Source organism: Vicugna pacos, chromosome 13, assembly GCF_048564905.1.
Source record: "Vicugna pacos chromosome 13, VicPac4, whole genome shotgun sequence".
Classification (NCBI taxonomy): Eukaryota; Metazoa; Chordata; class Mammalia; order Artiodactyla; family Camelidae; genus Vicugna; species Vicugna pacos.
Window position 1 is genome coordinate 36161503 of NC_132999.1, and position 27405 is coordinate 36188907.

At 50.6% G+C, this 27405-nt stretch overlaps 3 protein-coding genes across 8 annotated transcripts; 2 read left to right on the forward strand and 1 right to left on the reverse strand.

Annotated features, from left to right (window-relative positions):
- Positions 1–44: 44 nt before the first annotated feature.
- MED8 (mediator complex subunit 8) lies at positions 45–5433 on the forward strand. Of its 2 annotated transcripts, none has more exons than XM_072974616.1 (7): positions 45–83; positions 1422–1540; positions 2553–2697; positions 3205–3345; positions 3538–3619; positions 3987–4235; positions 5043–5433. In XM_072974616.1, exons 1-7 carry the CDS (start codon positions 78–80, stop codon positions 5105–5107), a joined length of 807 nt encoding a protein of 268 aa, XP_072830717.1. In that variant the 5' UTR covers positions 45–77; the 3' UTR covers positions 5108–5433. The 2 variants fall into 2 exon arrangements, with proteins under 2 accessions (XP_072830717.1, XP_031539988.1); XM_031684128.2 differs by having other exon boundaries at positions 78–140.
- A 12176-nt stretch (positions 5434–17609) lies between these two features.
- On the forward strand, positions 17610–22529 carry ELOVL1 (ELOVL fatty acid elongase 1). Of its 4 annotated transcripts, none has more exons than XM_072974618.1 (8): positions 17610–17765; positions 20317–20376; positions 20558–20748; positions 20926–21006; positions 21135–21191; positions 21281–21386; positions 21474–21610; positions 21785–22529. In XM_072974618.1, the coding sequence occupies exons 1-8, from the start codon at positions 17675–17677 to the stop codon at positions 22004–22006; spliced, it is 945 nt and encodes a 314-aa protein (XP_072830719.1). In that variant the 5' UTR covers positions 17610–17674; the 3' UTR covers positions 22007–22529. The 4 variants fall into 4 exon arrangements, with proteins under 4 accessions (XP_072830719.1, XP_072830720.1, XP_015091547.2 ...); XM_072974619.1 differs by lacking the exon at positions 17610–17765 and adding an exon at positions 18448–18740; XM_015236061.3 differs by lacking the exon at positions 17610–17765 and adding an exon at positions 19617–19726.
- A 180-nt stretch (positions 22530–22709) lies between these two features.
- On the reverse strand, positions 22710–26840 carry CDC20 (cell division cycle 20). Of its 2 annotated transcripts, none has more exons than XM_015236057.3 (11): positions 26684–26840; positions 26321–26548; positions 26066–26214; positions 25881–25977; positions 25575–25703; positions 25281–25477; positions 25075–25169; positions 24667–24895; positions 24379–24504; positions 23358–23475; positions 22710–22962 (listed from the first exon to the last, which is right to left on the reverse strand). In XM_015236057.3, the coding sequence occupies exons 2-11, from the start codon at positions 26499–26501 to the stop codon at positions 22784–22786; spliced, it is 1500 nt and encodes a 499-aa protein (XP_015091543.1). In that variant the 5' UTR covers positions 26502–26548; positions 26684–26840; the 3' UTR covers positions 22710–22783. The 2 variants fall into 2 exon arrangements, with proteins under 2 accessions (XP_015091543.1, XP_031539986.1); XM_031684126.2 differs by having other exon boundaries at positions 26321–26575; positions 26684–26823.
- Positions 26841–27405: the final 565 nt, after the last annotated feature.

Genomic DNA, 27405 nt, shown 5'->3' on the forward strand with positions numbered 1-27405 from the left:
GACTGAGACCTGAGCTTTCTGATTGGCTATCTTGGAAACCGGAAGAGGAACTAGTTGACGTCGCTAATGCCGCCGCAATGCAGGTGAGGATCAGGTTGGCGCTGGTGACTGCTAACCAGCCTCTGGTAACGGGACAGAAGGTGGGCTGGCCGAAGAGAGAGGAGTTGGGGCTGGGCGAAGAGGGCAGAGCCGGCGGCTGACGGATAAGGAGACGCGCGATGGGGGCGAGGCCTACTGGAGAGAGCGCGGCGCCGATGAGAGATGGGGGTGGAGCCCGGCTAATAGGAGACTTGAGACTGCGGCTGGGGCTAAATCGGGAGGGAGGAGGCCGCTCTGATTTGCTAGGGTGTGGGAAAGGATCAGGTTGCAATTTGGGAAGGTTAAGATGCAGCCCAAGGAAGATGGGTCGAGAAAGTGGCGCACTGACTCAGGCCCCGACCTAGGCTGTTGGATGGCCGCTGTTGGATGCAAACATAACAGGGGATCTGTAATTGGAAAGAAGCCCCAGGGTGGAAGAAATTGTGGGACCGCGATGGCCAAACTAATGTACTCCGAGGCTGTGGGTGGAATCCAGGATCAAGGCTCCTATCCTGCACATTGGCGAGTTTGCAAGACAATTTTGCTTCATTCTTCCTAGCCTGTTCTGGATAGTGTTAAGGATGAAGAAACGAAATAAAACTGTAGGCCATAGATGGAAAGGAAATGCTTTGCACACACCCCCTACCCTCCAGCCTATCAAATTGTTTGTCTAGTGCTTAGGGGCATGTGCTTTTTTGTTGTTGTTGTTGTTGTTTCATTTGTCATTTAGTTTCTTGCACTTGGTAGTCTCAGTAAATATTTATAGCTTGACTAATCTTGAAAAGGGCATAGAAATATTGGCACAAAGATAAAATGAGTGCAGATTAGTTCAGCAAGGAGGAGGCTGAAACATTGAATGTTGAGGGTAAACGAAGGGGCGGGGAGTGGCAGGTATTCAGCGGAACCTTCACGTGTAGGTAGATTTTCCAGAGATAGTGTCATTGGCAAGAACAGCCGGGTTCACAAGGTAGTTTCTAGGACAGAGAAAGTCTGGGTACGTATGTGGCAGAGGTGCACAAAAGATAATAAACCACAGGTGTTTAGGTCTGGTGAAAATTTCTCAGAATAGAGTGTACCTGATACGGAGAAAGACCAGACATGGATTAGGAGGTGACAAGAGAAAAGATTCAGTAGGTAGGAGGAATTGAGGTCAGATGAATGGGTGGAAAGGTCTAAGGGTTGATGCCGTTTGTAATCCAAATACCAAAGATAGAAAACAATCTGGCTCTCCCTGTGCCAGTGAGATCCCATGTCATTTGACTGGGGTTGCACACTGTCGCCTTGGCTTTTCAGCCTTTCTCTGTGTGTGTCACTGAGTAACCAACCTATTCATATTGATGCAGAGGGAGGAGAAGCAGCTTGAGGCATCATTAGATGCACTGCTGAGTCAAGTGGCTGATCTGAAGAACTCCCTGGGGAGTTTTATTTACAAACTGGAGAACGAGTATGACCGTCTGACCTGGTAAGGGTTGCCAGGGCAAGCTGGGGAGGGCTCCATGGGGGGGGGCCTCGCCACCTGGTGGATAGGACATCTCCAATGATGTAACAACTTATCTGTTTGGAAACATCTTGTGATTTAGAAAGAGCTGGGTTTCCCAATATTTGACAATACAGTTGGCTCTGGGCCTCCATTATAAGGAAGTAGAGAAATGCCCAGTTTCTCAAGCCAGGTTATTTCTGGCTTTTGGCTTCTCGGAGAGGACCTCCGAGAAGTGTAGTGGGAGGACCTCCTCCCACTACAGTATTCATACTGGATCTCTTGCCATGGGTGTTGCTGTGTCTTTTAGGTCCTACCTACTTTGGAAGTATGAATCATATTTTCAGGCTGGAAAAGAGGCTTTTACCTAGTTTCTGAATTTTTAGTGATAACAGCGTGGCCATGGTTCCTATTTTGCCACTGTTCTCATCCCATTCAAATACAGTAGTCCCCCTTTATCTGTGAGGGATAAGTTCCAAGACCCCCAGTGGATACCTGAAACCGCAATAGTACCAAACCTTATACTGTATATACTATGGTTTTTTCCTATACTAACTAGGTGTGTAGTATATACAGCATGGGTATGCTGGACAAACGGGTGATTAACATCCCAGGTGGGACAGAGCGGGACAAAACTAGATTTCATCATGTTATTCAGAATGGCACTCAATTTAAAACCTACGAATTGTCTACTTCTGGAATTTGCCATTTAATATTCTTGGGCCATGGTTGACCATGGGTAACTGAAACCATGGAAGGTGAAACTGTGGATAAGGGGGGACTACTATAACAAACTCCCTTTTTTCTCCATCTGTGTCAGAAACTGCAAATATGTCCCTCTTTCCTAACCCTATAATCCATGTGAGCCAGTCTAGTTCCCACCCAGACCAGCTGTAGGGCTATGAATCTTTTGGGGGTGAGTCTGGGTATTCCTAGTCTGAGGGGACCCCTTTGAGGCTACTTAACTGGGAATATTCTGACATCTTACCACCACCAGGCCCTCTGTCCTGGACAGTTTTGCCTTGCTGTCTGGACAGTTGAACACTCTGAACAAGGTCTTGAAGCATGAGAAGACACCACTGTTCCGTAACCAGGTCATCATCCCTCTGGTGTTGTCCCCAGACCGAGACGAAGATCTCATGGTAAGAGAGGGAGAGAGATACAACTTCGAAAATGAAGTTCTTGAATGAGGACCTAGAGCACAGTTGTTGGTTGGCTCTCATACAGTAGAGGGTGGCAGTAAAAAGTGAGGGCTGCATTTTGGAGGCCTTGGTTTTGGTCCTCTGGAATCTGGGGAGCTACTCCCAAAAAGTGCTGAATTAACCTGAGGCATATGTACCTGAGGCAAAGACCTTTCTCCTCCAACACCTGTCTCAATCAAAAAGTATGTTCTTTTGTGACTTTTTCTATTTCAATCTTTGATTAAAATGTGGCAGAGAGAGGTTTGCCCCTAGGTCTGGTAGAGATAGGGATATGAGAAGACAGAAGTGAAAGAAGTGAAGTGTCCTAAGAAGGCAGATATTGTAAGTCATAGGTTGTGTTTTCCCTGAAGAAGTACTGTGTGTCTGTGGAAGGAACTATGTACATAATAGGCCAGATTGAGTCTTCTTGGAGTGCATAGTAGAATCAATAAAATCTGTGTGTTACAGCGGCAGACTGAAGGACGAGTACCTGTTTTCAGCCATGAGGTGGTTCCTGACCATCTGAGAACAAAGCCTGACCCTGAGGTTGAAGAGCAAGAGAAGCAGCTGACAACGGATGCTGCTCGCATTGGTGCTGATGCAGCTCAGGTTGGATCGAATCACTGCCCTGCTGACCCCACCCCCAAGCTTTATCATGAGAAGCTAGGCATTACCACTCCTGTGTGGTAGGGATGCACAGTTGTTTATACCTAAGTTGTCCCTGGAAGAATACAAGGAAGAAATTTCCTTTAATAATGTCTTGCTTGTCCTAAACTCTGCACAAATGTATGTGTGTTACAGAAGCAGATTCAGAGCTTGAATAAAATGTGCTCAAACCTTCTGGAGAAAATCAGCAAAGAGGAAAGAGAATCAGAGAGTGGAGGTATGGAGGGATTGGTGACAAAATAGAGAAGGAAAGAGGGATAAAATCACTGGAATAGAAAGGGTGGTTTTGGTAGCAGTGAAGTGAGGACATAGAATGAGCTGCTCAGGAAAGGGTACGCATCCATGCTGTCAGCCTTTTGTATTTAAGGCCAGCTCTGGGGCAGGTGGGAAAAATGGGCAAAGTGAGAAAGGAGAATTTTAAGATAGTCATGGGCTCCTCTGGCTCTTCCTCTGAGCTGTCAGGGAGTCTAGATGCTGCTGAAGTCAGAACTCCAAGTCCTGGTACTCATACTGGTCTTTCTGCTGCTTGGTTGAGTCCAGCGCTGGAGGCACACCTCAGGGTCCTCACTTACCTTTTTCTTCAGGTCTCCGACCGAACAAGCAGACCTTTAACCCAGCAGACACCAATGCCTTAGTGGCAGCTGTTGCCTTTGGGAAGGGGCTATCTAATTGGAGGCCTTCAGGCAGCAGTGGTCCTGGCCAGCCAGGCCAGCCAGGAGCTGGGACAATCCTTGCAGGAGCGTCAGGATTACAGCCGGTGCAGATGGCAGGCGCTCCAAGCCAGCAGCAGCCAATGCTCAGTGGGGTGCAGATGGCCCAAGCAGGTCAACCAGGTAAGGTAACATGGCTTGGCATGGTGACAGACCTTGAGCAGGAAGTGGGAATGAGCTGGGTTACCTGGGCTCCCAGCATCCCCAGAACTGGAGATATTCCCCTTTTCTCCCTTGGACTGTGACCCAGAAAAAAATTTTAGGAGTAAAAATCTCATTAGAGGCTGTTAACAGGCACCAGACAATGCGGAAAGAACTTTGATTAGCAAAAACTGCTCTCACCTCCCAGCCCATTTCAGATCTGTCTCAACTGCCCTTCTGTGCCATTTACTCTGGACATTAGATGTGTTGTCAGTGTCTTATCTTAGAGAAACGCATGGTTAGGCCTTAATTAGGACCCCTGGGTAGGTGCATTGGGAACTGACAAGCAGGCCAAGTTTCCCAGTTCTACATGTATTCTTTTCCCTGTATCCTGTCTTTCCTGTTCACTTTTAGTAATTATAAGAAAAATTTGGAGGAGTTCAGATGCAAATAGCTAGAAGAGATATTTTCTTCCAGGCTGTCTAGGCAAAGGAACAATTAAAATAAGAGAACATAGCACTCTTTTACCTGTGACATTAAATGGTGGTCACACAGGTTTAGCTCTCTTTTACCAGAAGACTGCCGGGGTGTGTTCTGATCCCTCCCCTAATTCCTCCTCCTAGACACCTTCAGGGAAGGGCTGGGTGAGGAGCCATACCTCTGAGCCTTGCCGCTCAGGGTCAGATGCCACAGAGATTCTGAGATGGTAGAGACTGTGACAGATCACATTTCTGATTCACTGTCAAAGTCTTCCTGTGCTTCAGGTGTCTTCCTTCATGTTCCTTTTAGGGAAAATGCCAAGTGGAATAAAAACCAACATCAAGTCGGCTTCAATGCATCCCTACCAGCGGTGAGTGTGGCTGGCAACCTCCACCCCCAGGTGCTCTTTGCAGAGTTGGGCCGTGAAATTGCCTTTTGCCCAGAGCTGACCTAGATGGGTACAATAAAAAGAACATGGGCTTTCAGCAACAGACAAGTCCCATCTCCACTGCTGACTAGTGGTGTGATCTTGGGCAAGTGACCTAATTTTTCTGAGCCTGTTTTCTTGTTTATAAATGATGAAAATACCTACCTCATAGGGTTGTTGTGAGGATTAAAATAAGAAAATGAATGTAAAGCACTTAGCATGGTCTATGAAATAATGGGTATTTAATAAATGAGACTTTCTACAGCCACTTCTCCCCACCGCCCTCCTCAATCCAGAACTTAGCCTGATCTGATACAGCTTCATGTCTGTGGTGAGTTGATGGACACAAGATCATGGACCACTCAGCTCTGTTTGAAAGCCTGTGCTTATTTTGTGCTGCCAGAACTGTGACAGCCTCTGTGTCCTTAGGGGCCTACTATCTCCACAGGCCTTCCTGCCCAGGTTCCATCCTGGCCATCTCTTCAAGCTGCAGATGACGAGGCTTCTGGGCTGGGACAGACCGCCCACTTGCAGCTCTGGTGAAGCTCAGGCCTGCTCTGCTCTCCATCCTCGGAAAAGCCAGTTTAGCTCTTATCTGAGATACTGTCACAAAGTGCTCTATCCTTTACCCCACCAAACACTCATGAAGGAAGATACGGAAGGCCCAGTGGGTGGGGGCTTTCTCAGGAAGTGGCTCTACCAGGCAGGACTGTATGAGAAAGGGTTTTTCTTAGAATATGAAAAAGCCCCTTGTCCCCCAGACTCATTTACTTATTTTGGAGGGAGAGGGGAATAGTATTTCACACCATCTTTCATCAGGGTTGCATTATCTTCACATTGTGCCTGGTTCCTGGGCTCCAGGCAGAATGGCTTTCCTCAGTCCACTGAGCCTGTGGCTCCAATAAGGGCCAGGTGGATGGTAGGAGGCGGCAGCCGTCAGGACCTTTGCCTGCATTTATAAAGCTGGAGAGCAAAGTGGGCTTGGGTCTCCAGCCTAAGCTGCCTTTCTTAGCGCTCCTTTGTGAGCCAGGGCAGGGGTTGAGTCAGCAGAAGTGGGCCCAAGGGTTCTCCGAATAAAGTTATGTCAGTTGATGGCTGCTGTGTCAGGGTTATCTGACAGCAAATAAACTGAGAGAGCTATGCAGGAGTTGGAGACTATATGTCAGAGACTTTCAAGGTTGCTGCAGGGCAATTCTAATTTGTTCTCCATAAAAAGTGTTCTTTGATTAGTTTTGATCTAAAAGTCCTGAGAGGTAATAGGAAGGACTGCTTATACCTTCCAGCTGCCTTTTTTCAATTCTTTTCTGTCACACACCAGTACTTTGGCATTTGTTCAGTGTCAGGCAGAATCCTGCCAGGCTGTGGCAGCAAAGGACTGGAAAAGTGGTCACAGATGTCACATCCATTCCTGTTCCATCAAGACGAGAAATGGTATCCACACAGCTCACTGACCACAGTATGCAAGAGCATGGAAATTCTGTCATTGGCTCTGAGGCAATGTCACACCTTTCCGCTACTTCAACAGTGCTACCTTACTGGTCCGTCAGCCCATTCAGGTGTTCCTTATCTTCCCTCCCCGCAGGAATTGTCACCTCTAAGTCTCATATTAGGTTGAGTTCAAGGTGCACTTCTCTAAAACCCCTGGAGCATCTTTCAGTGACTCCTGTCCTTTATTCCGCCAAAAGATTCCTTCCTATGGAAAGCTTTTTGAAAACTTTTTGAACCTATTGAAACCAACCCTGAGTTTCTTTGTTGCCCCAGCTAATACTGACTTCAGCCCCAAAGTACTAGTTGAAATAGATTCCTTGTCTTCCCAGAGTGGAAATGTCTTCCTGCCCCAACAGGAACATATGCAGGACCCCACCTACATCTTGTGCCCGGAAGCAAGCATTCCTTACTCCACAGGCAATTACATCTCTATATTCTTTACTCTGGGAGCACATGCTCTCATTTCCAACCCGCTAACCCCAAATCGTCTGGAATACATAAACCTAGGTAGCATCACCAACTTTGGGGTCCACACAACCCAGTAAATGCCTCAATGGAGAATATCTCCCACCCGTAACATAGTCATTCCCAAAGAATGGAATATAGAGAGAGTTTCCCTTCAAGAAGAGGACATTGACCTGCTTCCTTGCTTAGATTCAAGACTGGCAAAAGATGGGCCTCTTGTTCCACTCTGGTAGTGTTGCTCAGTCTCTGGTGTCTCTTTTGCCTGGGGCCTGTGCCTTCTCCTACTCCTGGGGCCAAGGAGACTGAGATTAAGCCATTGTGTCCCAGGTGTGTGTCTAGGATGGAGAAAGCGGCAGCTGTGAAACTTCACGTTACTGTAGCACAGAGGTCACCCTGCTGAAGGCGGAAGCTTACTGCATCAGTATTTGTATGACACTCACTACTAGGACTTCTCCCTCTTCAGCTCTGCCCCAAGGCTGGGACTCTGTCATTGTTAAGCCTTCCTTTTGCTCATTGCTCCAATCACCCGATTCTCTTTCCCTCCTGGTATCTATTGCTGTCCTACCTAGCTGGGTCACTTCACTTAACCTTGTACTTTCTTGGGAAACAGCCAAGTAGATAGCTTGTAGCTAAGTGCTCCTAACTCCACAATCAGTCCTGGCACTAGGACTGAGCTGGAGGGGTATAGTCCCTGCCTCCCATCCTGCTGTTGAAGGGAAGGAGCTGAACTCTGCAGGAATGCCCTAGTGCAAGGCTGGTCCCTTTTCCCACCCCCTTCTCACCTCCCCCAGGCAGCTGGGAACAACCTCTCCCTTTGTTTGAGCTTCTTGTACAGAATAATCCTCCTTATGGACAATGTATTCTCTGTGCCTTGTGGACACAGGAGCCGTGTGTGAGCTGATCCCAGCACCAGGCAGGACGGAGGCTGAATCCTTCCAAACGCCCACCCTAGGTCAACTCCTGATTACTGTCCAGAGAAACTACTAAGGGATGTACATTTTATTCCGTCTATTCCAGATTTGTGGGGATAGCCTACTGAAGTTTAGCAATGGGCCAGGGGCGGTGGTCCCTTTTTGATCCAGTCCTGAGGGTTCACCATACCAGCCTCTGGAGGCTCAATGTGGCTCTGGCCTGGCAGCCTTAAACACACAGAGGCTAACACTTGGATAGGATTTGCCACTCTGGAGATGCGGCTTTCTAATTGGAACAGAAAGCGAGCTCTCCAACCTGCTGACAGGGCCATGGCACCCATTACTTCAGCATGTGTTTTGGCCCACAGGACAGACTTCCTCTCTTCTTCCCTTTAATTTCCCTCCCTTTTGTTCTGGAGCTCCTGTGTGTTGCTGAGGCAGATCCTGGATCTCTGTTGTGGTTTCTTGTTGAGTTCTCATGCTCTCAAGAAGTCACCTACCATTTGGACATGGCCGCTTCTCCAAGAACATCATGGACAAGGCCCCTGACTTCCCTGGGCCACAGTTTTCTCACCTGGGTGATCCCAGCAATCCTTCCTAGCTTTTAAGTCTCTGGCAATGATTCTCAAGCCTGTTTGTCCCTGGGCATTTTTTGTTTTCCTCATTGCATGACTATGTTACTATAGGCCAGATTTTTCCAAGATCAGCCCCCAAATCCCTTGAACCCCTGTAGACTCTTCCTAAAGTTCCCTGTCACCTACAGCTTAAAATACTGACATCCCTCTAGACCACTTCCCTAAAATCGTCTTCTAGCTTTCACTAGTTCTTTAGTGAAAATTCATCAAAGAGGTGGTAGGTTATCGAGATACATGCATTAAATGTCAGAAGTCACCATCCCACTCTTGGGCATCCCTCTCTCTGGGCAAGAGTCATGTACTGGAGAGACTCCTCCAGTGAAAACAGTAAATTATGCTTTTCTATGTGATGATAACGTCCCCTACTGAATCAAATTCACGGGGCCCTGGGCTGCTCCCCTTCCTGCTTACCCTCAGCCTGGAGGGCCACTGCCTTCCTGGCTCTCACCCGAGTCTCACTCGTTTCCGGTCATTTTGATTCTCCATCTTCTCTCACCCATCCTCATTCTTGTTACTAGTTTCTCTGGGCTCCACCCACTTTCATGGCTCTGGTTAGTGTCCTTCCATGTTAATCCTTCTTGACCCCACGTCCCCACTCACTGACTTACAGCCACTATGTTGAATAAAAGCCTACCATCACTGTCTTCTTCTACACCCCCTCTTCACTCTTCAGCCCCACTTCCCCCATTCCTCTGAACTGCCCTGTCACAGGTTACCGTTGACCTGATGGCTAAGTCCTGACTTTTTTCAATCCTTATCTTACCGTATCTTAATGGCATTTAACAGCTGACCATTACTTTTTACCTCTTTCTCTTCACCAGCTCCTATGTCTCTAACCATTTCTTCTCTGCAGCTTTGGGCCTTCTGTCCCTCTGCCTGCTTCTTGAATATTGTTATTCTCCAGGACTCTCTTTTCTTATTCTACCTGCCATCTCTCTGACCACCACCTTTACGTACATGACTCAAGTTTTATTTTCAACCCAGACCTCTTTGCTGAGCTGCAGATGCCTATTGGCTATCTCTGCCCATATGATCCACAAGTACCTCAGGTTCTGAATGTCCAAATCCAATCATCTTTCCCTCCAAATCCATTTCTTTTCTAGTATCCAGTGTTGACCCAAGCCAGGTCTATGGAAGCCAACCTAAACTCCTCCCGCCTTCTGTGTCCCAGTCCCACAGCACCAAATCAAATACTAAATCCTGTCAATTCTGTCTCTCCAGTGGTACCCATACATCCTGCCCTGCAGTGCAGACCCTGGGCCTCTCACCCTCAAAGTATTGTTCAGATTCCCTGTGCCCCGTCTTACCTACTTCAACTCATCTTCCATATGACTGCCAGATAGATCTTTTTGAACTGCAGTTCTGATCACATTACTCCCTTGATAAAAATCCTTTTGTTAGTTTCCTCCCCGTGTTTCTCAAACTGGGGTCCACATACCTGGTAGGTTGGTAGGGGCAGTGTGCCAGGCATACTGAAAGTCACAAGATAAAAATCATCCTAAAATGCCCACTTGACTCAAGGGTAAGTAATTTAAACAGAATGCAAAATTATCATGTGTGCATTTAGAGAAAATAGGCTTCAAAGAATTCCTACTAGTCTGAAGGGCTTCTTACCAAGCTGCTAGATTCCCTAAGGATATTTCTTTCTTCTCTTTCTCCTCCCCGCCTCCCTTTTTTTGTACGTTTACTTCAGTGGAAAAGCTTGAAAAACAGCTTAAATTTCCCAGAAAGGCAAGTTAGATTCTGTGTCATCTAGCTCCCTGACTTCTCCTGGCTTACTTTCTCGTTTGTCCCACCACCCACTCTATTCCCAAGCCGTACAAACTGCTTGAAGTTTCCTGAATGTAACAGACTCTTCAGCTTCCATTCCTTTATTCCCACTGTTCCCTCCGCACGGAACACTTTTCCCTATTGTTCTATGTGATGAATACCCAATCATCTTTCAAAATTCAGCTCACAAGTCACTCCTCTGTGACGCTTCCCAACAGCCCAGTCTGTCAACAGATCAGTGCCGCTCCCACCAGGTGAGGTCAGTGACCCCCACTTCTTTGCTCCACATTTGTACCTTGAACAAACTTATTCTAGCTCCTGCTGCTCTTTATTGTCCCCCAAGTTCAAGCACCCTGAACTGTCAGGGTTTGGATCCCAGTTCTTCCATCTGAGAGCTGTCTGTTCTTTGGCAAGAAACTTGCATGTTTGGCATTCTCTGGCATCTGGCCCACCATAAACACTATAAATGGTAGCTGCTACTATTACTGTTACTGTTATGATTTGGCTGACTTCGGAGAGAGTATAATGTAGCATTTTTAGTTAAAGGAACAGTTTCTAGTGCTAGACCGCTTGGGCTCAAATCCTAGCTGTGCCACCTACTAGCTTTGTGGCCTTAGGCAAGTTGATTTATCTCTCTGTGCCTCAGTTTCCTTATTTCTGGGGATGATAATAATAGTGGCTATTTCAAAAGGTTGTTGTGAAGTTTAAATACATAAATACATACACAGTGCTCAGAATAGTGTACTTGATAATAGCAGAAGCTCAGTAAATATAAGCTGTCTTCAGGGAAGTGTCTCAAACTCTGCTGTCAGTAATTGTTGCTTAAATCAATGATTGACCAGAACCTCTCTGAAGAGGTAACTCTTCCTCCCCCTGCAGCTCGTCTGTGCTTACAACTATTGTTTGTCTCAGGAGCTTGGCCTCAGGAGAGACCCTGTGTGCATGTTTCATCCCCCTTGGGGTCTCCTTAGCACCTAGTGCAGAGCAGGCACTGGAACATTCTTACACTGGCTTTCCTGATGTGATAAGTCACTTTCAAATATAGTTTTGTGAATTTCCTTTCTCCCACTTAGTTGTCACCTACACTCTTCTCTTAAAGACCAGTTTGGGCTCTCAAAATGTGCGATTTTGATTTGAGACCAGATGACAAGCTCCCTTACCAGAAATATTCCTTTCATCCCTTCTAAACTATATCTGTTCCCTGTCGACACCGGCTAGACTCAGTTCCACAGTCTGCCTGCATCCTGTCTAAAGGGGGGACCTTTCACCCCTCAGAGGTCTCTCTGTGCAGTTGTGGTGCGTTCTTTCCTCCTCTGTCTTGCTTACTTGGTCTGGGCTCCTGCTCCAACCCCCTTGTTCACCTAGTGAACAGTTCATCCCTCCAGTGGTACCCACTCCTGTGAAATCTTTTCCATGTCTTCCCCTGTACACTTGACCATTCTTAAATACACCTGACCTGGATGCTTATCCATTGTGTGACCTTAGGCAAGTTACTTCACTTCCAAGAGCCTCAGTTTCCACCTCTGTAAAATGGGATTGTAGCACCAACCTCTAAAAGGTTCCTTCCACAGAGCATATTTGGAATTAAATTTAAACCTCTAAATAGCTCATAATTTTCTGCAAGATAAAGTCCAAGCCTCTTTGAAGGGCAAATAAGGCCCTCCAGGCATATAGTCAGCACTGAAATGCTAATACTAGTCTCCTTTTCCCCTTCTCTCTCCTGAGCAGTATCATTTTTATCACATGGTTTTGACTGCCACACATTACAATTCAACTAGCTTAATTGACAACCAAAAGATGGGACCCCCACCAGATTTGGGCTATGTGGATGGAGAGTTGAAGGGTGACTGGCTCCAGGTGGCTCAGGGGCTCCAGTGTTGTCTAGCCCCTCTATCTCCACGTTTCTCCATGCTCCCGCAGTGTAGCTTATCTTGTAGAAGAACTCTGATTGTTCTTGCTTGGGTTCTGTGCCATTGAGAGCTTGGACTGGGGAATGTAGGGAGAGCATCATGATCAAAAGGCCAATGGAATGAGGCAGGAATTCCTTAAAGGCAATGAAAGCAGGGGGACGGGAAAGCATCTGAGTACGACCAGACCTAGAGCTACTACAGTCCACTTCGTGTAGTTCCGTCTCTACAAGGAACCGTCAGATTCTTTTTGCCACCTGAGCCCTGTCCTTTCTCCTAAACTTACAGTACTGTGTTTCAGAATGTTTGCAGAATGTGTCCTCTTCCCTCAAACTCGGGGTGTCCCAAACCACACTCACTTCCTCCATCCTGCTCCACTTGAGTTATCCAGCTTGACAGCCTTGCTGTCCATTCTGAGCCCTCTCTCTGCTCTGTGTCCTCTTCTACCTTCTCACCCCATTGCTCCAGGTTAGGCCTTCACCATGTCACACCTGTGCCTCTGAGCTGGTCTCCCCCGAGTCTCTCTTCCTCTGCTTTCCTTTTGTAATACACCTGTCACCAGGTTTTTCTTTGTAAATAACAATGGGGATCATGCCAGCCCCTTTCTTAAAAATCATCAGGGATTTTTAAGATACAAACAAAACTCATTCTTTCATTCAAAACATTTCATGATTTGAGGCCCACCTACTTTTTAACCTTTGAGCATATGAAGGCCTTTCATTCACCATGTCCTTCAGCCAAACAGAATCCCTTGCAGTGCTTTCTCCATCCATCTCTTGGTCCACACTTTTTCCTCAGCCTGGGACACCTATGCTGCTTCCCCCTTACTTGCTGTGTGACCTTGAGAAAATCCTTCACCCTTTCTGATTCCAGTTCTTTCTTCTGTTAAGCAGTGATAATAGTACTTACCTTCCAGGACTGAACCGTCAGAGCACATGGGAAGCAGCTGGCCCCAGGCTTGCCAGAGAAGGGATTGAATAGTGAGCTGTGTTTCCTCTTTTCCCCTTTTGGCCCTTCTCACATATCTTCCAGATCTCGCTGACTCCTTTTCCTCCATCTCAATAACCTCCCCTGGTTTGTCCCTGGCCAAAAGCCTTCCCTTTTCTCTCTCCAGAGCTCTTCTGGCACATTCTGTCACAGCCCTCTCCCCCTACCTGACTTTCTTCAGTTCAGAGAACACAGAATGATACCCCTAGGGTGTTGGCATGGGCTAGCTACTGACGGATCAGACCTTGTCCCTGACCTCTCAGGGGTCCAGATGACAGGATGAGAGCACGCAGTCTCTCCCTTCTGCTGGCTGGATGTCTTTCCAGCCCCAGTTCCTTCTGCCAAGGTCCCAGCCTTAGGCAGAGGACACTCACTCAGTGACTCAGGCCCAGGGACATGCAGAATGATTAACTGACAAACCCTTCACCCTCGTCTTTACTCCTCTGTCCTCATGGACCCAGCCCTCCCCTCAGCTCCTCTGTGTGGGTACTGTGGAAGAAGTGCCCTTTGTCCTTTACAGGTTGGGGAAGGGAGAAGCTTGACCCAGGCCCCAGGAGGCTGCTTCCATTTCTACCTGCCACTCCTGTTGTGTCTCAGCCTGGACCCTCAGTGCCTGTTGTTCTTGGCCAGTTCCCCTGCGTCTCCCATGCCCCGTTCCCTCCACTGCTCCACTGCTCCCTCCCTCACCCACTCATGCACTTCCATGTATACCTTTTCCCATTTGTTTCCCTGCTTTGATCCCGTTGCCCTTGAACTTTTCTGCTGAAACAAATAAAGCCTCAAATAATCACAGGAATAGAGTTGTTAGAGCTCATACAGATGGTGGTTTTCAAACTGAACCCTTGGAGAAGGTAAATCAGTGGTTTATCTTCTGGGGAAAGAGGACAGAGAAGGGCCTCTCAGAGAGCCGTGAGTGAGTACGGTGTGAGTCAGAGAGGGTGGGACACAGTCGAAGCTGTCGCCTCACTTCCCATTAGTCAGGAAGGCTCCATGAAGAAGGGGGAATTTTATCTATTGGGCTGGATATTCTTCCCTACCTAGACGCATCCCTGGCCTTTATCCTTGTCAAGACTGAGTTCCTGGACCCCTTCAGTTTCTCAGCCTGCCCCTGGTAGAGGGACGTAAGAGTGAACCATCTTACCTCCAAGGCCTTCTACCTAGCTTCCCTGCAGGTCCCAAACGGTCCCTCTTCCTCCCGGTCCATTGACAAATGTACCTTTCTTTTCCATACATTTCAGTCTGTGAGGTGTTCTCTTGAGCCAAAGGCTAATCTCCCCATGTGTACACTGAATCTCATTGTCTTCCACACAGCACATAAACACGCTCAAGCCTCTTCCCATTAAAAACCACCATTAGAATCAGTCTGGAGGTGAGAGCCAGGCATTGATATTTTAAAAGCTCCCCAGGTGACTCTAGTATGTAGCTAGGGCTGAAAAAGAGAAACAATTAAGCCCACACTTCTTACCAAGGCCCACAGGGCTCTTCATAACCAGCTCCTGCCGACATTTCCCCCTTACCTACATGCCCTCTGAGCTGCAGCCACACCAACTATGTAGGGCTCCCCACACCTGCCACACCTCTTATTTCTGTACCTTCACACACATGCTTCCCTCTGCCTGGAGAACATTTCCCTGCTTTCTAGAAAGTGTCCTTCAAAGCTCAGCTTTGGTATCATTTCTGTGACGTCTTCAAGAACTAACCCCCACCCTGGGGTAAGGTGCCCCACCCAGTGCTCTCATAACCCTCCCGCTTTATCTCTGTGGAATACTCACCACATGCTACTATAATTGTTAATTTATATGTCTGTCTCCTCCTCTAGACTGAGTGTTTTGCAGGGACCCCAGGGCCATGGAGATGCCATTTGGTAGGTCCTGGGTAAGTGGTCTTTATCAGATATTTGAAGATGCTTTCTCCCAGGACTAGGACAAGAACTGAAGGAAGTGAATCTTTGGGCACGTGCATTCATGTAGTCAGTGGGCCTTTACTGAGGGCCTGCTCTGGTCACTTACCAGTGTGGTCCAGGGAACTAACGGGTAGTTGAAGTTCCCTATCTCTACTATGTTTGACCTCTGGGACTGTTTCATCATTTATAGTAATCTGCTTTTTTTTGTCGCTAGTTGGACTTCATCCAAAAGCTTCAGAATAGTGCTCTCAGAACAGTGCTTTGCACACAGTGAACATTTAGGAAATACTTGTTAAATGGATGCTCATGAATCTATGTTACAAGTATATGCCTTCTTGCTTCCCCCCTTGTCTGTGAAATGTTGAGACGAAACATGCTGAGCACTCTACCTGGGTCATCTTTCATCTTCACAACAATCCTGTGAGACAGGTACTGTTGTTGTTCCCATTTTCTGGAGGTCAGCCATGTACATAAAGTCCTACAGGTACTAACCAGGAGATCTAAATTCAGGTCTTTGGAGTCAGGTGTGTCCCCAAAGCCACTTAAGTATACCTGGAACACATGAGGCTTTCAGTAAACATTTATTGACTCAACGGATACTGCCACCCCAAGGGAAGTAGGAAGGCTTTTGAATTCTTACTGTCTTCCGTGCTTGACTCTGGGTCCCTGGATCTCTCTTGTCTTTCTTACATTGTGTTATTCACTCAGCAAACATCGTGGAGGGTCAGGTGAGCCAGACATTGGGACAGATGCTAGAGACAGATGACTAAAACTGGGTCCTGCTGAGAGGAACTTATAGTTAGGAGAGGGGAGGAATACAGATAATTGCATTGCAGTAAGATTGTGGGAGCAAAGTGAGGGAGTGATTTGTTGCTTGGGAGAGCTGCTTGGTCTTTGTGTTGAGTTAGGGAACAAGGCTTGGTGGGTGGAGGGGAGGCTGATATCCTTGGGAAACAGTTCAAGCATAAGATGTGACCCAGGAGGGCAGCACAGGTAGAATGCGAGGCTGAGGGCCAGATCAGGTCGGCCTTAATGTACAGCGCTAAGAAGTTTGAGCCTTTTGAATGGTTGAATTCTTTGGCCTTTTCCCTTCTAGGGTAGGCACTAATAGTTTAGATCATGGCTGTACTTTGGTGCTGACCTCTTAACTCTAAGACTAAACTTCCACACCATTGACAAACACATTGCTTCTCCCAAACCACCACCCCTTCTGAATTCCACATGTACATCATATAATCCTGTAAGCATTTACTGGATCACTCTATGCAAAGCACTGTTCTAGGAGCTGCTGGAGATACAGATTTCATTTTGCTAAAACCTAGTCCTCACCAGTGAGTGTGTGCAACAGGGAGGGGAGAGTGCAGGAAGCCAGATAGACAGTGAAGTATACAGAGAGGGTCCAGCTGTCTCAGGGAAATCTCCAGCGTCTGCTCCTCCAATCCCATCAATTTCCAAACCTTCTTAGGTCGGGGTGCTCTCTTATCTGGTCTCCCTCCAGTACCCTCATCACACTGGCTGCCAGAATGAAGTGATTTGACCAGACAGTAAACCCCATGCAAGGACAGCATGTGCCTTGTTCATTGATGTGTCACCAGCAATCAACTCCATCTTGCACGTGGTAGGATGTTGATAAATATGTGAAGAGTATTAGATAATACAGGCCTGACTATAGCCTCCTGAAAACTCTTCACTGTTTCCCCTCTGCTTCCAAAATAAATCGAACTGCCCCATTTGGCGTTCAAGACCTCCTACCTTCAGCCACAGTTGACTTCACTTCCCGCTCCTTTCACTACCTGGAAGGCCAGTGTAGCTGGTGATTCACTAACTTCTGCTCCAGGCTACTTGTATTCTCTCACCTCCACTCCACAAAATCCTCCCAGCAACTCCTAATGCTAGTCTTATCCAAGTTTACAGGCTCGTAGGGAAGGCTTTCCTCCGCAACTGCTCCCTGGGGCTGAGACCTCTCAGCCTCACCTAGTCGGCGGCTCTCGCAGGCTGCCTCCAGCCCACCCCTCCCGTCCCACCCTCTAGAGAGGGAGCTCTTTGAGGGAAGGGCCGAGCCCTGGAACATTTCCCAGGTTCCTAGGCTGCGTGGGCCGGCCACCAACAGAAGCTGTATGGGTCGTGTTGGTGGATTAACCCCCGGAGGCCCAGAATGAGGCCATCCAGGGGCGGAACGTCAGGAAGACGCAGGGTGCAACTCTGGCGGGCGGAGGCCAGGCCGCGCAAGCTGACCAGGCGGGCTGCGATGCGGCGGGAAAGGGTGGGGAGCCTGGGCTGGGCATGCTTCCTGCCAGGGCATCTGGCGGCCCGCCCCTGCCCCCGCCCCTCTGGCCTCAGAGCCGGGGCTGGACGGCCCCTCCTGCCTCCGCCCGCGGCCCAATCAGCAGGCGCCCCCCAACCCGGCCCGCCCCCTCCTCCTCTGGTGACAGAAAGTCGGCCCAGCAGATGAGGAAGTGGCAGGCAGGCTGGCCCCGGGGACTCTTCTCTGGCCCTGCTCCCTCTGAGCCCTCCACGACTGCCCGCCTGGCCCCCACTGGTGAGTCTGGACCTTCCAGGGCGGGCTCGCCACGTGCCGGGGCCCCTGCCCCGCTGGCCCGCCTGACCCGGCCTTGCCCTGCCCTGCCCAGGCTGTGGGCGAGGCTGATCCTGGGGAGAGTGGGTGGGAGGTCCTAGCTCTCTGGGGCTGGGCCTCCCCAGCAACCTCCCTCCCGCCTGGCCCCCATTTGCTTAAACCTAGGCTTTCCTCCACCACCTCCTGGTCTAGCCCCTATGCGCCTCCTACTCCTCCTTCCCCTTGGCTCCCTTCTCCACCCCCACCTCCCCCTTCCTTTGCCTGTCTCCTTTTCCCTTCCATCCATCTTAAAGGAAGCAAGGACCACACTGAGTTTCCCTACCTGTAACACACCCAGATTCTCCTCAAACTTGGGGAGAGGTTCTTTCCAGAAGCCTTGAGCCAACCCTGATCTCCAGGGTGTGTGTGTGGTGCTTGTGGGGGGAGGTGAACTTGGGGATGGTAGCTGGAGAGACCAGGAGATAAGTAGCTGGCGAACTCACATGGTGAGGGAGGAATCGAGTGTGGGAGCACATGCCTCCGGTGAGCCCTACCCCAGAATAAATGACCAACAAAGATCTGACCGTGAATGAATGAATGACAACTGCTATCAGTGAAAAGAGATCTGTCCTGCTGCACGACCCAGGGCAGGTGTGTGTCTGCAAACCTTGTGGTTCAGTTCATTCACCTGCAGGTGGGCTGTGGGAGTTTGTGTGACTGCATTTACCGGTGACTCACATACATGTGAGGAAACCTGCGTATGAACCCACCGTGTGAGTGTAAGCATTTGCACATGGTAATGCGGGACCTGTAAAGGAGTGTTTGTGAGTGTGGGTGTGGGTGTTTGCCAGTGTGAACGCAGTTAGGAGTAGGCCTGAGTGTTAGAAACCATGCATGTCAAAGTCCACGGAGACTCGTCCGGGTGGTGTGTCAGAGGAGGGCAGTTGTGGCCAGCGGGAGGTATGTGGACTCTGTGTGTGCCTGGGTATACTAGCCACTGGTGAGTTGTTGTTGGGAGCTGGGGAGAGCCGTGTAACAGGAGATGTATGTACGGGAGGCCTAGGGGCCTGACCGTGGTAGGGCAGTTGTGGGTCAACATGGAGGTTGGGGGAGCATCTGGGAGCTGTGTGTGCTAGGGGCGCGGGTGCAGCCTCCGTGGCTGTGTCAGATGTGTTCTTCACTTCGTCCCTGCACAGGTGGTTCTCTGGGTAGAGGGAACCTGGCTGACTTGAGGGCAGGCAGCTTGCAGAGTATTTGCTGCCCTGGCTGTTTGGGGAATGCCTTGTCCCTCTGGGACTGCCTCTGAGTCCCAGGCTCTCCTCCATCTGGGCGAAGGCTTTTGTATCCCTGTGAGCCCTCCCCCGACATTCCTTTTGGGCTCTGAGGGGAAGAGGGCCAGAGGGCCAGAGGGCCTAGCTCATGAGGACCCCTCCCTGTGGGAGGGGAGGATGCCTGAGACCTCTCCCACTTCCCACCTCCTCACATGCCACTGGCTTCCCTGCCCCTCCCTGGGAGAGAAGGGTGATCATACCCATTCTGAAGTAGGGCAAACTGAGAATTTCTGGCTAGCTTAAGAGAGGATGCTGGGTGTGGGTTTTCAGCAGTTCTCTTTGGGCCAAGACTAAGGCTGGGGATGGAGTCCTGGGAGGTTTCTGGCTCAAAACCTAGAACCTTAGCTCATCTGACTGGTCCAAGATGGGTGGGTGTTGAGTCTTGGGCTTTACTTGGCTTTCTCAATCCTGGTGGGTCCTCCAGGCACTGACCTGTGGCCTGGACCCACCCTCCACCCCATATGCTCAGTCCAGCGGGGGCGGGTGAAGGGCGGGACTGCTGCCAGATCTAGTCAGACAGGTGGAGCTGCCAGGGCAGGAGCCTCAAAGAGCCAGGCTCCTGCAGAGGAAGGGCAAGAGGAGTGCACCCGAGACAGACGAGAGGAGAGGCTGGAGGTGAGAGCCCAGGAGGACAGAGGAGAGCCGAGGGGGTGTCCCGACAGGGAGAGGAGGAGGGGACAGCAGGGACCATCCCGGGAGGTGAGCATCCTGAAGTGGGACAGAAGAGGTTGAAGGGGAGGGTCCCTGGAGAGAAGAAAGACCCAGAGCTGAGAGATGGAGATGTGAGACTTTGGTGAGGAAGGGAGAGATGGCTCATTCTGGAGATGAGTTCTCTGTTGGTGAGGGTTAAGACTTTCTGGAAGGACTCCAGAAACAGAGTTCTCGTGGAAGAAGAAGGGAGGGGAGGTCAGGAAGTTAAATCCCTGGAGAGGACCAGAGAGTGAGGAGAGGAGAGTAAGGTGTGGAGAGGAAGGGCGGAACAGCCCTTCCCAGGCAGGCAGGATGTACGGGAAGCAGATGCCCCTGCCAAACGGCCTCCTCCTACCCCTCGTCCCCAGTCCCTAGCAATTCCTTCCTCTCGCTGTTCTGTGAGGTGTGGGGTGCTGTCCCGTCTGGTCTGTGTCCTGTCTGTGGGTCAGGGGTGAAGGTAGGGGAGGGAGAATGCAGTCGGCCCAGTCTGACACTCATCCTCCATACCTCGCCAGAGTCCTTAGCCAGGATGGAGGCTGTTGTGAACTTGTACCAGGAGATGATGAATCATGCAGGTAAGATGCTGTCCACCAGCCCTTCCTCCATCCCACCCTGAGATCCATGGATCTAGGCTGTCTCCTAATGGAGAGTCCCTACCAACCCCTGACCCTTTGTGACCTGACCTCATGCCTGCAAACCTGGTAGGGACCCTTGGACCCTGTGACCCTTCCTGACTCCTTTGACCCTTATTCACAGATCCCCGGATCCAGGGCTACCCTCTGATGGGGTCCCCCCTGCTAATGACCTCCATCCTCCTGACCTATGTGTACTTCGTTCTTTCACTTGGGCCTCGCATCATGGCCAAGCGGAAGCCCTTCCAGCTCCGCGGCTTCATGATTGTCTACAACTTCTCACTGGTGGCATTTTCCCTCTACATTGTCTATGAGGTGGGCCCCTGGGATGCCTGGGCTTTAATGCTTGCTGGCAGGATGAGGGGCGGGCCTGAGGGCCAGAGCACGTCTTCTATTTTCCAGACAGGCTCAGATCCATTTCTTTATCTAGATAAAGGAAGAGATTGGGAGAGGGGAGGGAAGTCTAGTGATCTAACCTACACCCCTTCGTAGTTCCTGATGTCTGGCTGGTTGAGTACATACACCTGGCGCTGTGACCCAGTGGACTTTTCCAACAACCCGGAGGCACTGAGGGTAAGTAGGGACAGGGGCCAGATCCTGCCTTGGCAGCCTGGGACTAGGAGCAGTTTGGGTGTGACCTGTGCTCATGGACCAGTTGGGGAGACTCTTGGGGATCCTAAGGCTGCTCTGACTTCTTGCAGATGGTTCGAGTGGCCTGGCTGTTCCTCTTCTCCAAGTTCATTGAGCTGATAGACACGGTGAGTCGTTACAGGAGATACAAGAACTTGCGGGGAGAAAGGATTGAGAGGCCCTGGCACTGAAACCCCTTTCCTGACTCTTCTCTCAGATCATCTTTATTCTCCGGAAAAAAGATGGACAGGTGACCTTCCTACATGTTTTCCACCACTCAGTGCTTCCTTGGAGCTGGTGGTGGGGGGTAAAAATTGCCCCAGGTGAGTGGTGAAGGCCACTGAGGGAGGAGGGATGACCACTGGGAATGAGGCCGGACTCTCCTGACCCTGTCCATTGTCCATTCACAGGAGGAATGGGCTCTTTCCACGCCATGATCAACTCCTCTGTGCACGTGGTCATGTACCTGTACTATGGATTGTCTGCCCTTGGCCCTGTGGCTCAGCCCTACCTTTGGTGGAAAAAGCACATGACAGCCATCCAGCTGGTGAGGGGCCTGGGCCCGATCTATAACCATCCCAGCATTCCTGGTCTGGACCCTACCTTTATCCAGCCTACCTCCTCTGTCCCCATTCCTCCCTACTCAGAGTTCTTTCTCTACCCCTTCCCTCCAGTCCTCTCACTGTTCCCTCTGACCCTTCCTTGCCTTGCTCTGTCCTAGATCCAGTTTGTCCTGGTCTCACTGCACATCTCCCAGTACTACTTCATGCCCAGCTGTAACTACCAATACCCAGTCATCATCCACCTCATCTGGATGTACGGCACCATCTTCTTCGTGCTCTTCTCCAATTTCTGGTATCAATCTTACACCAAAGGCAAGCGGCTGCCCCGTGTACTTCAGCAAAACGGAGCTCCAGGTACTGCCAAAGTCAAGGCCAACTGAGAAACATGGCCTAGCTGGGCGCCCACCTAAGTGCCTCAGGACTGCACCTTGGGCAGCATCTGTCATTGTCCTCCCCAGCTACACCTGTGACCAGAGCTCATGTGATCAGGACTGAGCTGGGGGACAGGCCCTCTGCTCCCCACAGCTGGTACACAGGGACCACTGCTTCCGTTCCTCCCCCACTTCTCCCGGCCAGCCCCAGGGACGTGGCCTCACCGCCCTCTGCCGCTCCAGAGCAGAGCTAGGGGCCTGGAAGGGCTGGACACTTACTTTCCCCTCCCTGCCTTACACTTGGGAGAGGAGCACTCAGGGCTGGCCCCCACCAGGGTCTTGTGGCCTTTTTCCTCACACTGAAGAGGTCAGCAATAATCTGTCACTATGGATCCAGGCTCCCTCCTTGTCCACCTCACACTGAAGCAGGAGCTTCTTGGCCAAAGGTCAGGGTGGGTGGGAGGCCTGGGAATATAGCCTGTGGAGGCTGCTCACTCACTTATGTCTCCATTAAAAGTGACAGAGGCAACCACTGAGGCTGTGTGTGTACATGTGTGAACGGATGAGGTGGGGTACAAAGCCGGCCAGCCTGCCTGCAAACAGGAGGGATGGGCAAGGCTCCCACAGGGTGACTGTTTCTCGAGCTCTCTGTCCACAGTGGAGAGGGAGCCCTTGGGAAGGCTGCGGGGACAGAGGTCATGCAAAGAGAAGAGAGGGAGGCGTGACTTTATTAGAAAAAGTAAAAAAAAAAAAAAAAAAAAGCACAAAAAACTGGTGAGTTGGTTCTCAACGGATGCCTTGGTGGATGAGGCTGCTTTTGGCTGCATTGGCCTTTTCCCGCTCCCGCCGCCGTGCAGGGTCCAACTCAAAGCAGCGCCACAGCCGCAGGGTCTCATCTGCTGCTGCTGATGCCACTGTAGCTCCATCTGGGCTCATGGTCAGACTTAGGACCCGGGCTGTGTGACCTGGGGCACAACAGGGGGAAAAGTGAGAGCAGTACCTATGAAGGTAGATACCTGTAGCCCTCCAGGTCTGAAAGCTGCCTAGCTTTTTTGGTTTTTGGTTTTTTACGACAGCTTTATTGAGATAATTAACAATTCACATACTACAAAATTCAGCCTTTTAAAGCATACTATTCATTAGCTTTTAGTATACTCACGAGCTGTGCAAACATCATGACAGTAATTCTAGAACATTTTCATCACTGCATAAAGAAAGTCACTCCCTACTACTCTGCTCCCAGCCCCTAGCAACCACTAATGTTCTCTCTCCCTGCATTTGCTGCTTCTGGACATTTCATATAAATAGTCATACAATAAAGGTGGCCTTTTGTGTCTGGCTTCTGTCACTTAGCACCTACCTTTGAGCTCAGCCACCTTGGCCATAGTTGGGTACTTCCAAATAACCAGCTGGTTCTGGGCAAAGCCATGGCCTGAGATGAGCTCCTTGTAGTGGGAAGACCAGAGGATGGAGCACACCTGTGGAGAGGGGATGGCATGGGCATGAGAGAGGGCCAGTGCCACTCAAATCAGAACCAAGTCCTCTCTGGTGTTAGGCACCCTGCCAGGTGCTATGGACTCAAACTTGAATGTTCGTCATCTTTACAAAAGCCTTTTGAGAGTTGTAACTGTTACCCATTTTACAGACAAGGAACCAAACAGAAGGAAGTTCAGCAAGTAGCCTAAGATCACATGTAATTAAGTTAGTAGGTGAGAGAGCCAGGATTTGAACTCTTGCCCCAGAGCCCAAGTGTTGAGTGCAGGTTGCATGCATGAAGGTGGGAGGAGGGGAAGCCAGAGTGGTTGCAGACAGACCCTCCAGCAAGGGCCTCAAGTATTCTGACAGATTTGGATTATACATGGAAGGTGACAAGGTACCATCACCAGGCTGAAGGGGGACAGTAACAGACCACCTGGATCAGTGCAGAGGACAGACTGGAAGAAACAGAGTGCTGAGACCAGTACTGTGGGAAGGAGGATGAGGCCGAGGGGAGGGGTGAATGATATTCTGAGGTAAAACTGATACATCTTGGTGACTAGGTGAGGAGGATAAAAGATTCAAGGTTTTTCAAATTTCTGAGTAGTGTCACTCTCAAAAAACGTAGGAGGAGGAACATGTTTCAGGGAGGCAAGGGGAAATGACAAGCTTAATTTGGGATATATTAGGGTGGTGCCACCTATAGGACATGGGGTTAGAAATAAGCGGTCTGTGGACTGTTGGAAATAATGGGTCTGGAGCTCATGAGTGAGCGCTGAGTTAGCAGTTTGGAAATCATCAGGGTATAGAGTTGTGAAGCCACTGGAGGGGACATGGTTGCCCCAGGAAGACTAAATAGACTAGGAACACATCTGGGAGTGAGAGGCTGGAGTAAGGAGGACTACCTGGGAATGGGCATCCACAGCACTCAGACAGGCCCCAGAGCAGACATTCCAGATACGAATGTGTCGATCACTGGTGCCCCCTCCAGTTGCCAGGACATTGGACTGCCAGGGACACCAAGCTACAGCCTAGGTGGGAAAAAGGTGGGGTCAGCAGGTACTAGAGTGAGACAAGGAGCTATGTAGGAGTTACAGATCAACCCAGTCCCATCCTACCATCCCATCTCCCCTTAATAGTCCCCAGGTTCTGGGTGAGAGTCTGCAGAGGCCCCAGCCCAGCCCCACTCTCACCTTGACAGCCCCTTGATGCTGGGTGAATGTCTGCAGAGGAACCCAGCCACCCTCTCCAGGAGCACTGGGCCACACGTTGACCAAATTATCATTGCCACCACTGGCTAAATGTCGTCCATCTGGGGCCCAGCGCAGCCCACACACTTCCTGGCTGTGGCCACTCAGTGTGGCCACATGGTGTTCTGCCACCCGAACGTCATGGTGGTGGATGTGGCCAGAGCGTGAGCCACTGCAGGAGGGAAGAGGGAATCAGGTTTTGTGGCAGTGCCAAATGCTGCCAGCAGCCAGAGTTAGAACTTTGGAAATCATCAGGGTATAGAGGTTCAGTTTGGAGGTGTACAGTCAGTCTGGGAAGAGTGAGCAAAAATCACAGACTGATTTTGTAACAGACTAGCAAAATCCACTGACCTGGACAGGATATAGCTATTCCAACAGAGAGAGCCCACTCGGGCAGAATGACTGGTCATGTTTCGAAGTCGTTTCTGCTGTTGCACATCCCATAGCTACAGAGAGCGAAGACCATTAGGATCAGAGATTGGGATTTGGCATGACCATCCTCCCGCTGTGCCTGGGTCTGGGGGACAGGGGAGCTGCAGCACAGGGACAAGTCTCACCTGCACCTCAGCACTGCTGGTGCCCACAGCCAGGTAGTTGCCCTCTTTGATCCAGGATACAGAAGACACATAGTCCCCAGGCTGCTCCATTTGCAGCAGCTGCAGGATGTCACCAGAGCTGGCACTCCACAGGTACACACTGTTGTCCAATGCCACAGCGAGTACATTCCCAGAGCTCCAATCCACAAGGTTCAGGTCTGCCAGAGGAGGAAGGGAAGCACATGAGCTACCTTGCTTGCCTAGTTCCTGAGCCCTCTTTCTCTATCTACTGGACAAGGGGAAGGCTGCACTCACAGTAGTCATTCCGGATTTCAGGGGCATCCAGGATCCGGTCTGGCAGGGAAGGAATGTAACGGCAGGTCTTCCTGCTAGAGCCGGGTGTGGCCTTCTGGCTATAGAGTACTTTCAGTCTGTTCTGGTAACCTGTGGCAACAGAGTGGGTCTAGACACTGGGAGAACTGACACCTCCCCCAGCTCCTCACCTGGAGGGCTGGATAAGCACCTTCCCTCCCCTCAGTCTTAGGTGCCAAGAGCAGACAGGCATCTCCCCTGAGCCGGGACGATGGAACAACATCTCCCTCCAAGAACTTTAGGTCTTACCCTCTGGGGCATTTTGTGGTTTCCCACTGAGCCGAAGGATCTTGGCTTCCTCTACATCAAAACCGTTCAGGTTCAGAGCCCAGGCTTTCTGATGTTCCTGGCACATAAGAGTGGTGGTGAGGCAAGCGGTGTTATCCAGATTACACAGACAGGTCCCCTGCCTTAAGCCCCTTTGGGACACATACCTTTTTGGTGGGCGTCTGGCTGTTTTCGGGCTGATTCTCCTTGCTCAGGAGGAAGCTGGCCACCTCCATCTGGGAAGCACTGCGATGGGGGATATAGCGGTCACCGCCAGGTTTGCTGGGAGTGGTCTGAATCTTGGAGCTGGATTTCCCTGGGGCGGGGAGAGGGAAACCAGACAATCTGACCAGGCTCCCGTGGGAGGAGAAAGCATTCAGTCTTTCCCTCTCCCTCCCGGTGTCCCGCCGCACCCCACTGACCGGGAGTTCGGCCCGGGGTCCTGCCAGCGCTATGAGATCGGTTGGCGGCCCGCATGGGCGAGGGGACGGGCCCCGCGGCTTCCTTGGCTTTGCGCTGCCAGCGCGCTGGGGGTGCATTGGGGATGGGTGTATCCAGCTGCAGCAACGAGTGCAGGTCACTCTCGAACACGAACTGGGCCATGGAAGCGTCTGGACGGGGAGAGGTCCTTGCAGTGGCTGCCGGCCGAGCTTCGGAGGAAGAGAGATGACCGTGATCTGGGACGCCCGGCCCCACAGTCAGGGCCACCCAGGCCGCAGCTCCTCCTGGCCCGACACCCCCGGCCGCGGCCCCACCCCGGCTCTCTCGTCCCAGCTGCCTCTCACCGTCAGCTCACAGCAAGTTCCGATCCCGGACCAGCCTTAACAGTGTGGACTGAAGCTTCTTAAACTCTCCGCTCCAAGCACTCATTGGCTCCTTCAAAACTCAACTGTCCCAACCGTCGCCCTCTTCCATTGGCCTCCACGGCAGGGGGGCGGGTCTTCCGGGGGAAGTCACAGATCTCACGGGAGTCCAGCCGTGGAGCGGGATTTGAAGGGTGAGACAGAGGCAAAGCCAGGTCTTAGAGAACCGGTGTCGGATAGTGGGCGGGGCGGGGCGCGTCTGGGGCGGGGCCTGCGTTGCTTGCATTCCCCAGTCGCTTCCATTCATTCCGCAGCTTCCCCGCACCCGCCCTTCATATTTAAACCCAGCCTGTGGATCGTATTTACGATGCATAGTGCAGGACTCGGTGGAATGACCTAAAGCACTTCAGGTGTTTAGAGAAGGTTACAGGCAGCAGGCGGCCGCTGGCGGGCTAGAGTGGAGCGAGGAGGGGGCTGCGGGGAAAGGAGTAGACGGAAAAGCTTGGGAGCAGAAACAAGGCCAGAGCATCCACTGTTTAGTACCAGCAGGAATACTGCTAGGACGGAGGTAGCACGTGTTTGTTTTTAAAAACTGTTTTGTTATTGCTTTACAAACAAGTAAAATGAGGCTGAAAGAGGGGTGAATCCTTTGGTCCAGAAAAAGAATCAGGATTCAGACTTGCCTATCTGGGAGATAAGATTGG